Raw genomic sequence first — 14,706 nt, 5'->3', positions numbered from 1 at the left:
CTGCATTCATTTTATCAATTCTTTTAAATGAGAAAGACCAGAAGTTCATATGGAGCCGTTACCTATAGCAACAGCACTTGTCAGTGCTTCCCATAGTCTAAGATCATTCCCTCTGCAATCAGTATTCTGTTAGAGTTCTTAAACCCATGATTATGTGTTTTATCAACCTAATTTAGCCCCCTACATTAGTCCCCTCTCTTTTTAAAGTTAAAGTTTACTTATTAGTGTCACAAGTAAGGCTTGCATTAACACTGCAATGAAGTTACTGTGAAATTCTCCTAGTCGCCCACACTCCGGCACCTGTTCGGGTCAGTGCACCCTAACCAGCACGCATTTCAGACTGTGGGAGGAAACCGGAGCACCCGGAGGAAACCCACGCAGACACGGGGAGAATGTGCAAACTCCACCCAGACAGTGACACAAGCCGGGGAATTGAACCTGGGTCCCTGGCGCAGTGAGGCAGCAGTGCTAACCACTGTACCACCGTGCCACCCTGTATCATTCTCCCATTCGATCGTATGGTTAATAAATCCATATTGTAAATAAATAATATCCATTATATCTAATAAAATCCATTAGTAAATAAATAATATTGTGTAACGAGGTAGGTAGAATTAAGGATCTTATTGTGAAGGACCCTCTTGGGTCTAGTGACCACAATATGGTCAAATTTCTGATTCAGATGGAAGAGGAGAAAGTTTGGTCCCAAACCAGTGTCCTCTGTTTGAACAGAGGGAAATATGATAGGATGAGGGATGAATTGGCTAAGGTAGACTGGGAGAGCAGGCTGGCAGGTAGGATAGCTGAGGAACAGTGGAGGATTTTTAAGGAGATCCTTTTCAGTTCTCAGCAAAAATATATTCCAGCAAAAAACAAGGATTGTAAGAAAAGGGAGAACCAGCCGTGGATAACGAAGGAAATAAAGGAGAGTATTAAAATAAAAACAGCTGCGTACAGAGTGGCCAAAAATATTGGAGAAACAAGTGATTGGGAAAAATTTAAGAAACAACAAAGAGAGACTAAGAAAGCGATAAAGAAAGGAAGGATAGACTATGAAGCTAGGCTAGCAATTAATATAAAAAATGATAGTAAAAGTTTTTATAAATATATAAAAAGGAATAGAGTGGCTAGAGTGAATGTTGGACCCTTGGAGGACGAGAGAGGGGAGTTAATAGTGGGAAATGAGGATATGGCTGAGTCTTTAAATATGTTTTTTGTGTCGGTCTTCACGGTGGAGGACACAAATAGTTTGCCAAATATTAACGATAGAGGGTTGGCAGCAGGAGAAATACTTAATACAATTAATGTTACCAGAGAGGCAGTGCTGGGTAGACTAATGGGACTGAAGGTGGACAAGTCCCCGGGTCCGGATGGAATGCATCCCAGGGTATTGAAAGAAATGTCAGAGGTAATAGTGGATGCGTTAGTGATTATTTATCAAAACTCGTTGCATTCTGGGGTAGTGCCGGTTGATTGGAAAACGGCTAATGTTACGCCGCTGTTTAAAAAAGGAAGGAGACAAAAGGCGGGTAACTATAGGCCGGTCAGCTTAACGTCTGTAGTAGGGAAAATGCTGGAATCCATTATTAAAGAGGAGATAGCAGGGCATCTGGATAGAAATGGTTCGATCAATCAGACGCAGCATGGATTCATGAGGGGAAAGTCGTGCTTGACGAACATGTTGGATTTTTATGAAGATGTGACTAGGGCGGTTGATGGAGGAGAACCGGTGGATGCGGTGTTTTTGGATTTCCAAAAGGCGTTTGATAAGGTGCCCCATAAAAGGCTGCTGAAGAAGATTAGGGCACACGGAGTTGGGGGTAGTGTGTTAAAGTGGATTGGGGACTGGCTATCCGACAGGAAGCAAAGAGTCGGAATAAATGGGTGTTTTTCCGGTTGGAGGAAGGTAACTAGTGGCGTGCCGCAGGGATCGGTACTCGGGCCGCAACTATTTACCATTTATATAGATGATCTGGAGGAGGGGACGGAGTGTAGGGTAACGAAGTTTGCAGACGACACAAAGATAAGTGGAAAAGTGAATCGTGTGGAGGACGGAGAAGATCCGCAGAGAGATTTGGACAGGCTGAGTGAGTGGGCGAGGATATGGCAAATGGAGTATAACGTTGATAAATGCGAGGTTATACACTTTGGAGGAAATAATAACAAATGGGATTACTATCTCAATGGAAACAAATTAAAACATGCTACCGTGCAAAGGGACCTGGGGGTCCTTGTGCATGAGACGCAAAAGCCCAGTCTGCAGGTACAACAGGTGATCAAGAAGGCAAATGGGATGTTGGCCTATATTGCGAGGGGGATAGAATATAAAAGCAGGGATGTCTTGATGCACCTGTACAGGGCATTGGTGAGGCCGCAGCTGGAATACTGTGTGCAGTATTGGTCCCCTTATATGAGGAAGGATATATTGGCATTGGAGGGAGTGCAGAGAAGGTTCACCAGGTTGATACCGGAGATGAGGGGTTTGGATTATGAGGAGAGGCTGAGGAGATTGGGTTTGTACTCGTTGGAGTTTAGAAGGATAAGGGGGGATCTTATGGAGACTTATAAGATAATGCGGGGGCTGGACAGGGTGGAGGCGGAGAGATTCTTTCCACTTAGTAAGGAAGTTAAAACTAGAGGACACAGCCTCAAAATAAAGGGGGGTCGGTTTAAGACAGAGTTGAGGAGGAACTTCTTCTCCCAGAGGGTGGTGAATCTCTGGAATTCTCTGCCCACTGAGGTGGTGGAGGCTACCTCGCTGAATATGTTTAAAGCGCGGATGGATGGATTCCTGATCGGTAAGGGAATTAAGGGTTATGGGGATCAGGCGGGTAAGTGGTACTGATCCACGTCAGATCAGCCATGATCTTATTGAATGGCGGGGCAGGCTCGAGGGGCTAGACGGCCTACTCCTGCTCCTATTTCTTATGTTCTTAAGTCACATCTTAAAATCAGTACACAGCATCTCATGAGTCTCTGTATTAGATTAAGTTTAGCAATACATCACCTGGAGAGAAAACCCCCTTTCACAGTGGATAAAGTACAGATTTGCCCCATGTAGATATCTGAAGCAATTATTTGAATATAAGCGGTGTTCGGAGGCTGGCTGAGGGACTGGAGACCAGGTATGCAGAGGGTACCACAAGGATCAGTGCTGGGTCCCTTATTGTTTGTTGTCTACAGAAAAGAGATCGATGATAATGTGGGGGGAATGATGAGCAAGTTTGCAGATGACACCAAGATTGGTCGGGTGATTAATAGTGAAGAAGATCAGGAAGATATGGATGGATTGGTCGGATGGGCAGAGCAGTGGCAAATGGTGTTTAACCCTGTTAAGTGCGAGGTGACGCACTTTGGAAGCAGTAACAAGACAAGGGAGTATTTAATGAATGGCAGGACACCGGGAAGCTCGGAGGGATCTTGGGGAATTATTCACAGATCCCGTAAGGTGGCAGAGCAGGTGAATAGGGAGTGAAGAAAGCATATGGTTATAGAGCGTGAGAGAAGGGAGGTAGTGTTGGAGTTGTACACAGCGTTGGTGAGGCCACAACTCCTCTTCCAAATGTCTGATGTTTCACCATTGGTGAAATTCAGTTCAGAGTTTTGACAGATTCTGAAACTTATCATTCTCACAGAGGTTCCATACCCACAGGATGAAACTATCCCGCTTTCTAACTCCCCCGATATCATTCACTTTTTAACTCTGACTCATTCTCTCTCTCTTTCTCTCTCTCTGTCCATCTCTGTCCCTCTCTCTGTCCCTCTCTCTGTCCCTTTCCCTCTCTCTCTCTCTCTCTGTCTCTCTGTCCCTCTCCCTCTCTCTATCTCTCTCTCTGCCTCTCTCTGTCTCTCTGTTACTCTCTCTCTGTGTCACTCGCTCAGTGTCACTCTCTCTCTGTCTCTCTCTCTCTCTGTCAGTCTGTCTCTGTCTCTCTCTGTCTCTCTCTGTCTGTCTCTCTCGCTCTCTCTCTCGCTCGCTCTCTCTGTCTCTCCCTCTCTCTGTCTGTTTCTCTCTCTGTCACTGTCTCTCTCTCTCTCTGTCTCTCTGTCTCGCTCTCTCTCTCTGTCTCTCTCTGTTGCTCTCCGTCTCTCTTTTTCTCTCTGTCTCTCTCTCCCTCTCCCTCTCCCTCTCTCTGACTCTCCGCGCGCTCTCTCTGTCTCTCTCTCTGTCTCTCCCTCTCTCTGTCTGTTTCTCTCTCTGTCACTGTCTCTCTCTCTCTGTCTCTCTGTCTCGCTCTCTCTCTCTGTCTCTCTCTGTCTCTCTCAGTCTCTCTTTTTCTCTCTGTTTCTGTCTCTCTCTGCCTCTCTCTGTCTCTCTTTTTCTCTGTCTCTCTCTCTCCTCCCTCTCTCTGTCTCTCTCTGTCTCTCTATCTCTGTCTCTCTATCTCTGTCTCTCTCTCTGTCTCTCTCTGTCTCTCTATCTCTGTCTCTCTCTCTCTCTGTCTCTCTCTGTCTCTCTCTCTCTCCCTCGCCCTCTCTCTGACTCTCCGCGCGCTCTCTCTGTCTCTCTCTCTGTCTCTCCCTCTCTCTGTCTGTTTCTCTCTCTGTCACTGTCTCTCCCTCTCTCTCTCTGTCTCGCTCTCTCTCTCTGTCTCTCTCTGTCTCTCTCAGTCTCTCTTTTTCTCTCTGTCTCTGTCTCTCTCTGCCTCTCTCTGTCTCTCTTTTTCTCTGTCTCTCTCTCTCCTTCTCCCTCTCTCTCTCTGTCTCTCTCTGTCTCTCTCTCTCTGTCTCTCTATCTCTCTCTGTCTCTCTCTCTCTGTCTCTCTCTGTCTCTCTCTCTCTGTCTCTCTCTCTCTGTCTCTCTCTCTCTGTTTCTCTCTGTATCTCTCTCTGTCTCTGTCTCTCTGTCTCTGTCTCTCTATCTCCCTCTCTCTCTCTTTGTCTCTCTATCTCTGTCTCTCTCTGTCTCTCTTTGTCTCTCTCTCTATATCTCTGTCTCTCTATCTCTGTCTCTCTATCTCTGTCTCTCTCTCTCTCTGTCTCTCTCTCTCTCTGTCGCTCTATCTCTGTCTCTCTATCTCTGTCTCTCTCTCTCTGTCTCTCTCTCTCTCTCTGTCTCTCTCTCTCTTTCTGTCTCTCTCTCTCGGTCTCTCTCTCTCGGTCTCTCTCTGTCTCTTTATCTCTAACTCTCCTTCCCTCTCGGTTCCTGAAAGATCATTCTGGAACACCAGAAGACAACATTGTGGGGGTCAGACCCCCGCAGAGCTGGACAGAGCGTGACCCTGGTTGACCCCAGATGACCTCTGACCCCCTGAACACTATCCTCATCCCCATCACAGTCCCAACTCCCGTGGCGAGGAGCCTCGAGACCTGGCTCCCCCTCACTTGTCCCTCCCGCTGGAACCCGCAGCCTCAGAATAATGGAATCTCTCCCCTTTCCCCAGACGCGGGCTCTGGACGACAGTGAGGATGTTGGTATTTTTCCTGCTTCTCCCTGTGCTGGCAGCAATCGGTAAGGACTTTAAAACATTCCCGTCGATACCTAAACCTGCTCAATATTTCATTTCATCTCACGCAACAGAAAGTGCAATTCGCTCCCATGGGGAGTGGGGAGAATGTGGGACTCGCTCCCATGGGGAGTGGGGAGAATGTGGGACTCGCTCCCACGGGGAGTGGGGAGAATGTGGGACTCGCTCCCACGGGGAGTGGGGAGAATGTGGGACTCGCTCCCACGGGGAGTGGGGAGAATGTGGGACTCGCTCCCACGGGGAGTGGGGGGAGAATGTGGGACTCGCTCCCACGGGGAGTGGGGGGAGAATGTGGGACTCGCTCCCACGGGGAGTGGGGGAGAATGTGGGACTCGCTCCCACGGGGAGTGGGGAGAATATGGGACTCGCTCCCACGGGGAGTGGGGAGAATGTGGGACTCACTCCCAAGGGGAGTGGGGAGAATGTGGGACTCTCTCCCACGGGGAGTGGGGGGAGTGTGGGGCTCGCTCCCACGGGGAGTGGGGAGAATGTGGGACTCGCTCCCACGGGGAGTGGGGAAGAATGTGGGACTCGCTCCCACGGGGAGTGGGGGAGAATGTGGGACTCGCTCCCACGGGGAGTGGGGGAGAATGTGGGACTTGCTCCCATGGGGAGTGGGGGGAGTGTGGGGCTCGCTCCCACGGGGAGTGGGGAGAATGTGGGACTCGCTCCCACGGGGAGTGGGGAAGAATGTGGGACTCGCTCCCACGGGGAGTGGGGGAGAATGTGGGACTCGCTCCCACGGGGAGTGGGGGAGAATGTGGGACTCGCTCCCACGGGGAGTGGGGAGAATGTGGGACTCGCTCCCAAGGGGAGTGGGGAGAATGTGGGACTCGCTCCCACGGGGAGTGGGGAAGAATGTGGGACTCGCTCCCACGGGGAGTGGGGGAGAATGTGGGACTCGCTCCCACGGGGAGTGGGGGAGAATGTGGGACTTGCTCCCACGGGGAGTGGGGAGAATGTGGGACTCGCTCCCAAGGGGAGTGGGGAGAATGTGGGACTCGCTTCCACGGGGAGTGGGGAGAATGTGGGACTCGCTCCCACGGGGAGTGGGGAGAATGTGGGACTCGCTCCCAAGGGGAGTGGGGAGAATGTGGGACTCGCTCCCACGGGGAGTGGGGAGAATATGGGACTCGCTCCCAAGGGGAGTGGGGAGAATGTGGGACTCTCTCCCACGGGGAGTGGGGGAGAATGTGGGACTCGCTCCCACGGGGAGTGGGGAGAATGTGGGAGTCGCTCCCACGGGGAGTGGGGAGAATATTGGACTCGCTCCCACGGGGAGTGGGGAGAATGTGGGACTCGCTGTCGTGGGGAGTGGGGAGAATGTGGGACTCACTCCCACAGGGAGTGGGTGAAAGTGTGGGACTCGCTCCCACGGGGAGTGGGGAGAATGTGGGACTCGCTCCCACGGGGAGTGGGGAGAATGTGGGACTCGCTCTCACTGGGAGTGGGGGAAAATGTGGGACTCGCTCCCACGGGGAATGATTGAGGTGAATAGTATCGATGTGTTTCAGGGGGGAAGCTCGATAAACACATGAGGGGGAAAGGAATAGAAGGAGACGGAGATGGAGGGAGACTTGGGTTGGTTCGCTGAACACTTATAAAACACTTCTGAGATTAATTTCTGGAGAAACTGGTCCCAGTGTATCTGATACCTCGAACCTCTCCATTCGGGTATTCCCAGTGGAAATGTGCCTAGTTTTCAGGAATTCCTTTCTGCTTTCTTTCTCAGGAGAATCTGATGTGAATAATCCTAAAACCAGCACGGATCTCGAAGGTAAAAACTGAATACTGTGGATGCTGGAATCTGAAACTGAAACAGAAAATGCTGGAAAATCTCAGCGGGTCAGACAGTCTCTGTGGGGAGAGAATCGAGCCGACGTTTTGAGTCAGAGCTCTGACAAAGGGTCACCCTGACTCGAAACGTTGGTTCTATTCTCACCCCACAGGCGCTGTCAGACCTGCTGAGATTATCCAGAATTTCTACTGATGTAGATGGACCTGGTGAGTCAAACTCAGTGCAGAGTGCACAGAAAGAGGGAAAGAGAGAGAGACAGACCTGCGTTAGGCTCCAGACCAGAAACTGCAAGGTATTTATGAAGTTATCCTGGACCCCAACTATTCCATTTGATTTTGGCATTCGGGTGACGTAAGGTGTTTCACTCCAGGTATGATTCAAGTGACCCACTGGGGAGCTTTTATAAAACCAAACTTTATTAAAGAACGCAGTTAAAATATCACAAAGAAAATTAGCTTCGCTTTTACCAATTGAGATACTTAAACATGGCAAAGTGTAATTCTAAACAGCTAGCTATCTCTGTTGTTCCACTTTGGCAGTATCCCCCCATGGACATAAATCCTTTCTTCAGAACCAGTTAACACCCAACGCAGATATCCTCATGTGGATGCTGGATTTCCAGCCTACGAACACAAAGAACAAAGAAAATTACAGCACAGGAACAGGTCCTTCGGCCCTCCAAGCCTGCACCGACCATGCTGCCCGACTTAACTAAAACCCCCGACCCTTCCGGGGACCATATCCCTCTATTCCCATCCTATTTATGTACTTGTCAAGACGCCCCTTAAAACTCACCATCATATCCGCTTCCACTCCCTCCCCCGGCAGCGAGTTCCAGGCACCCACCACCCTCTGTGTAAAAAATCTGCCTCGTACACCTCCTTTAAACCTTGCCCCTTGCACCTTAAACCTGTGCCCCCGAGTAATTGACTCTTCCACCCTGGGAAAAAGCTTCTGACTATCCACTCTGTCCATCCCCCTCATAATCTTGTAGACTTCTATCAGGTCTCCCCTCAACCCCCGTCGCTCCAGTGAGAACAAACCAAGTTTCTCCAACCTCTCCTCATAGCTAATGCCCTCCATACCAGGCAACATCCTGGTAAATCTTTTCTGCACCCTCTACAAAGCCTCCACATCCTTCTGGTAGTGTGGCGACCAGAATTGAACACTATGTTCCAAGTGCGGCCTAACTAAGGTTCTATAAAGCTGCAACATGACTTGCCAATTTTTAAACTCCATGCCCCGGCCGATGAAGGCAAGCATGCCGTATGCCTTCTTGACTACCTTGGTGTTTGAACCAACTGCAATTGAGAGGTAGATCAGAGCTCTACCCGACCTTGGTTCCTGTATCAAAGAACAGTACAGCACAGGAACGGGCCCTTTGGCCCTCCAAGCCTGCGCCGACCATGATGCCCGACTGAACTAAAACCGTCTGCACTTACGGAGTCCGGATCCTTCCATCCCCATCCTATTCATGTATTCGTCTAGTTCCCCCTTAAATGCTGCTATCGTACCCGCTCCCACCCCCTCCCCGGGCAGCGCGTCCCAGACACTCACCCCCCTCTGTGTAAAAAACTTACCTCGCACATCTCCTCTAAACTTTCCCCCTCGCACCTTAAACCTGTGCCCCCGAGTACTTGACTCTTCCACCCTGGGAAAGAACATCTGACTCTCCACTCTGTCCATGCCTCTCATAATCTTGTAGACTTCTATCAGGTCGCCCCTCAACCTCCGTCGTTCCAGTGAGAACAAACCAAGTTTCTCCAACCTCTCCTCATAGCTAATGCCCTCCATGCCAGGCAACATCCTGGTAAATCTTTTCTGTACCCACGTTCGGAGAGAGATACAGAAAGAGACTTGTCTTATGACTCCCATACAGCAGCCTCCAGAGAAAGATCCACCCCCAAAAAGCAGAATCTCGGGGAAAGAGACTTATTTCCTGGGAGTCTCCAGTCTCCAAATCCAGAGAGAGAATGAAAGACTGCGAAAGCGACATCTCTCTAAAGAGATGTAGGTCTTATGAGGAAAGGTTGAGGGAGCTAGGGCTGTTCTCTCTGGAGCGGAGGAGGCTGAGGGGAGACTTAATAGAGGTTTATAAAATGATGAAGGGGATAGATAGAGTGAACGTTCAAAGACTATTTCCTCGGGTGGATGGAGCTATTACAAGGGGGCATAACTATAGGGTTCGTGGTGGGAGAAACAGGAAGGATATCAGAGGTAGGTTCTTCACGCAGAGAGTGGTTGGGGTGTGGAATGGACTGCCTGCAGTGATAGTGGAGTCAGACACTTTACGAACATTTAAGCGGTTATTGGATAGGCACATGGAGCACACCAGGATGATAGGGAGTGGGATAGCTTGATCTTGGTTTCAGATAAAGCTCGGCACAACATCGTGGGCCGAAGGGCCTGTTCTGTGCTGTACAGTTCTATGTTCTATCCCAAACAGCGAAACCTCAGGGAATGATATACCCTCACACAGCAGAAACTTGGAGAAATTAACCCAGTCTCTGGCAGTTTCCAGTCTCTGGCAGTTTCCAGTCTCTGGCAGCTCCCAATTTCCAGCAGCCCCGAGTCTCCAGTATTCAGCACGGGGAAAACAAAGATACTACTCTCTAACCACTCCAAGCAGCATCCGACTTGAAAGGTCTGTGTCAAGGTAGCTCCACCCAGTCACATGATTTTCCCCCTGTCAATCATCCTAATTAAGCCCTGCTCTGCAAAATCCCAGGGGAACGCGAAGAACAGCAGAACAGCATGAGTTCAGATTAAAGCAAACGTTCTAGCAATTAGGAGCAATTATGCTGCTCCAGTTGTCGACCCACCGGTGATGGGTGGGCCTATGGAACTGATTAGATACTCGATTCGAATGTATTTCTTCAGGGCACAGTATCGTCGCATCAGCGCGGTGGTGGTTTTAACAATCACAGCTCAAGGATGTTTCAGAATGGCGCCTAATCGGAATGGCATTCTGGGATTGAAAACGGTGTGGCTCACTCTCTGTTGTACTGCAGTGCAACATGTGGAGTTGGTACAGGTTCTTTAGGTTAAAATCCAACTTCCTACTTTAGTGCGTCACTCACTTGCCCTTTCACGAAACCATGTTGACTCTGCCTGATTGCACTGAGATTTTCTCAGTGGCCCCGCCATAACCTCCTTAAGAATAGATTCCAGTAATTTCCCTCTGACAGATGTTAGACTAACTGGCCTGTAGATTTCTGCTTTCCCTCCATTAAACTCTTCCCTCCTTGTGGGTATGAATCTTTTCTGAATATTCTGAAATACCTCCCCTGGCGCCTGCCAGTGCATATCCACGGATCCATCCCATAAACTAATCTCCAGGATCACTTTATCCACCTCTGTCTTCATAGCCTCATTATTGCCCATATTTAGGTAACTAGTCTCAGACTCACTCTTCCCCCCTCAAACTGAATGTGTAATTCAATCATGTTATGATCACTGTTACAAAGAACAAAAAACAATACAGCGCAGGACCAGGCCCTTCGGCCCTCCAAGCCTGTGCCGCTCATGTGCCCACCAGACCATTCGTTTGTATCCCTCTATTCCCAGTCTGTTCATGTGGCTATCGAGACAAGTCTGAAACGATCCCAGCATGTCCGCCTCAATCACCTTGCTTGGCAGCGCATTCCAGGCCCCCACCACCCTCTGTGTAAAATACGTCCCCCTGACATCTGTATTGAACCTTGCCCCCCTCACCTTGAACCCGTGACCCCTTGTGTTCGTCACCTCCAACCTTGGAAAAAGCTTCTCACTGTTCACCCTATCTATGCCCTTCATAATTTTATACACCTCTATTAGGTCGCCCCTCATCCTCCGTCTTTCCAGGGAGAACAACCCCAGTTTACCCAATCTCTCCTCATAGCTAAGACCCTCCATACCAGGCAACATCCTGGTAAACCTTCTCTGTACTCTCTCCAAAGCCTCCACGTCCTTCTGGTAGTGCGGCGACCAGAACTGGACGCAGTATTCCAAATGTGGCCGAACCATCGTTCTATACATCTGCAACATCATATGCCAACTTTTATATTCTATGCCCCATTCAATAAAGGCAAGCATGCCATATGCCTTCTTCACCACCCTCTCCACCTGTGCTGCCACCTTTAAGGATCTGTGGACTTGTACACCCAGGTACAAGTGTGTCTATACTCCTGATGGTTCTGCCATTTATTGTATAGCTCCCCCTTACATTAGATCTACCGAAATGCATCACTTCGCATTTATCTGGATTAAATTCCATCTGCCATTTCTCCGCCCAATGTTCCAGCCTATCTATATCCTGCTGCATTCTCTGACAATGTTCATCACTATCCGCAACTCCAGCCATCTTCGTGTCGTCCGCAAACTTACTGATCACACCAGCTACATCTTCCTCCAAATCATTTATATATATCACAAACAGCAGAGGTCCCAGTACAGAGCCCTGCGGAACTCCACTAGTCACAGACCTCCAACCGGAAAACGACCCCTCCACTGCTACCCTCTGTCTTCTATGGCTAAGCCAGTTCTCCACCCATCTAGCTAGCTCACCTTTTATCCCATGAGATTTAACCTTTTGCACCAGCCTGCCATGAGGGACCTTGTCAAACGCTTTACTAAAATCCATGTAGACAACATCCACGGCCCTTCCTTCGTCAATGGTTTTTGTCAACTCCTCAAAAAACTCAACCAAATTTGTGAGGAATGACCTCCCTCGTACAAAACCATGTTGTCTATCGCTAATGAGATTATTCAGTTCTAATACCTAATGGGTGACTTTTATTTGACCCTATCTTGTTGCGCAATATCTGATATTGAGTCGGAAAATGTGCTCAACCCTGTGAGGTAATTTCCTGTTTTATGTTTCAGGGACAACTTCCACTGATTACCTCCAAGGCACAGTCATAGATGGTGAGTCATCTCCTTCTACAGTGCACAGAAAGATCCCAGCGCAGTTTTAAGATAATCAGTACAAGGTGTGGAGTTGGTACAAGTTCCTGAGGTTAAAATCCAATTTTGTAATTAACTGATGGACACCCCACCCAACAACCTCAACATTCACTCCCTCCACCCCCGACGCACAGTGACAGCCGTGTGTACCATCTACAAGATGCCCTGCAGCGACTCACCAAGGCTCCTTAGGCAGCACCTTCCAAACCCACCACCTCTACCATCTAGAAGGACAAGGGCAGCAGATACCTGGGAACACCCCCACCTGGAGGCTCCCCTCCGAGTCACTCACCATCCCGACTTGGAAATATATCGTCCGTTCCTTCACTGTCGCTGGGGTCAAAATCCTGGAACTCCCTCCCTAACAGCACAGTGGGTGTAACAATATCCTCCGCTGTACTGTCAGAGGGTCGGTGCTGAGGGAGTGCCGCACTGTCAGAGGGTCAGTGCTGAGGGAGTGCCGCACTGTCAGAGGGTCGGTGCTGAGGGAGTGCCGCACTGTCAGAGGGTCAGTGCTGAGGGAGTGCCGCACTGTCAGAGGGTCAGTGCTGAGGGAGTGCCGCACTGTCAGAGGGTCAGTACTGAGGGAGTGCCGCACTGTCAGAGGGTCAGTGCTGAGGGAGTGCTGCACTGTCAGAGGGTCAGTGCAGAGGGAGCGCCACACGGTCAGAGGGTCAGTACTGAGGGAGTGCCGCACTGTCAGAGGGTCAGGACTGAGGGAGTGCCGCACTGTCAGAGGGTCAGTGCTGAGGGAGTGACGCACGGTCAGAGGGTCAGTACTGAGGGAGTGCCACACTGTCAGAGGGTCAGTACTGAGGGAGTGCCGCACTGTCAGAGGGTCAGGACTGAGGGAGTGCCGCACAGTCAGAGGGTCAGTGCTGAGGGAGTGCCGCACTGTCAGAGGGTCAGTACTGAGGGAGTGCCGCACTGTCAGAGTGTCAGTACTGAGGGAGTGCCGCACTGTCAGAGGGTCAGTACTGAGGGAGTGCCGCACTGTCAGAGTGTCAGTACTGAGGGAGTGCCGCACTGTCAGAGTGTCAGTACTGAGGGAGTGCTGCACTGTCAGAGGGTCAGGACTGAGTGAGCGCCGCACTGTCAGAGGGTCAGTACTGAGGGAGTGCCGCACTGTCAGAGGGTCAGTGCTGAGGGAGTGCCACACTGTCAGAGGGTCAGTGCTGAGGGAGTGCCGCACTGTCAGAGGGACAGTACTGAGGGAGTGCCGCACTGTCAGAGGGTCAGTACTGAGGGAGTGCCGCACTGTCAGAGGGTCAGTACTGAGGGAGTGCCGCACTGTCAGAGGGTCAGTACTGAGGGAGTGCCGCATTGTCAGAGGGTCAGTGCTGAGGGAGTGCCGCACTGTCAGAGGGACAGTACTGAGGGAGTGCTGCACTGTCAGAGGGTCAGTACTGAGGGAGTGCCGCACTGTCAGAGGGTCAGTGCTGAGGGAGTGCCGCACTGTCAGAGGGTCAGTGCTGAGGGAGTGCCGCACTGTCAGAGGGTCAGTACTGAGGGAGTGCCGCAGTGTCAGAGGGTCAGTGCTGAGGGAGTGCCGCACTGTCAGAGGGTCAGTACTGAGGGAGTGCCGCACTGTCAGAGGGTCAGTACTGAGGGAGTGCCGCACTGTCAGAGAGTCAGTGCTGAGGGAGTGCCGCACTGTCAGAGGGTCAGTTCTGAGGGAGTGCCGCACTGTCAGAGGGTCAGTACTGAGGGAGTGCCACACTGTCAGAGGGTCAGTGCTGAGGGAGTGCCGCACTGTCAGAGGGTCAGTACTGAGGGAGTGCCGCACTGTCAGAGGGTCAGTACTGAGGGAGTGCCGCACTGTCAGAGGGTCAGTGCTGAGGGAGTGCCGCACTGTCAGAGGGTCAGTTCTGAGGGAGTGCCGCACTGTCAGCGGGTCAGTGCTGAGGGAGTGCCGGACTGTCAGAGGGTCAGTACTGAGGGAGTGCCGCACTGTCAGAGGGTCAGTACTGAGGGAGTGCCGCACTGTCAGAGAGTCAGTGCTGAGGGAGTGCCGCACTGTCAGAGGGTCAGTTCTGAGGGAGTGCCGCACTGTCAGAGGGTCAGTACTGAGGGAGTGCCACACTGTCAGAGGGTCAGTGCTGAGGGAGTGCCGCACTGTCAGAGGGTCAGTACTGAGGGAGTGCCGCACTGTCAGAGGGTCAGTACTGAGGGACTGCCGCACTGTCAGAGGGTCAGTGCTGAGGGAGTGCCACACTGTCACAGGGTCAGTACTGAGGGAGTGCCGCACTGTCAGAGGGTCAGTGCGGAGGGAGTGCTGCACTGTCAGAGGGTCAGTGCAGAGGGAGCGCCACACTGTCAGATGGTCAGTACTGAGGGAGTGCCGCACTGTCAGAGGGTCAGGACTGAGCGAGTGCCGTACTGTCAGAGGGTCAGTGCTGAGGGAGTGACGCACTGTCAGAGGGTCAGTACTGAGGGAGTGCCGCACTGTCAGAGGGTCAGTACTGAGGGAGTGCCGCACTGTCAGAGGGTCAGGAC

The 14,706-nt window shown here is 51.0% G+C and overlaps 1 protein-coding gene across 1 annotated transcript in view; it reads left to right on the top strand.

Moving 5' to 3' along the window:
• The window catches only part of LOC144488604 (antigen WC1.1-like), a gene marked incomplete at its 3' end in the record, with an annotated part of 65,181 nt that overhangs the window by 13,025 nt on the left and 37,450 nt on the right, over positions 1 to 14,706 (top strand). The window contains exons 2-4 of the mRNA XM_078206665.1: positions 5,385 to 5,452; positions 7,201 to 7,245; positions 12,130 to 12,171. Coding sequence (XP_078062791.1) covers positions 5,410 to 5,452; positions 7,201 to 7,245; positions 12,130 to 12,171 — 130 coding nt within the window. The remainder of the gene's footprint in view (positions 1 to 5,384; positions 5,453 to 7,200; positions 7,246 to 12,129; positions 12,172 to 14,706) is intronic.

Source organism: Mustelus asterias, unplaced genomic scaffold, assembly GCF_964213995.1.
Source record: "Mustelus asterias unplaced genomic scaffold, sMusAst1.hap1.1 HAP1_SCAFFOLD_1703, whole genome shotgun sequence".
Classification (NCBI taxonomy): domain Eukaryota; kingdom Metazoa; phylum Chordata; class Chondrichthyes; order Carcharhiniformes; family Triakidae; genus Mustelus; species Mustelus asterias.
Note: the sequence above shows the minus strand (reverse complement) of the source record. Positions and strands in the feature narration are given on the sequence as shown.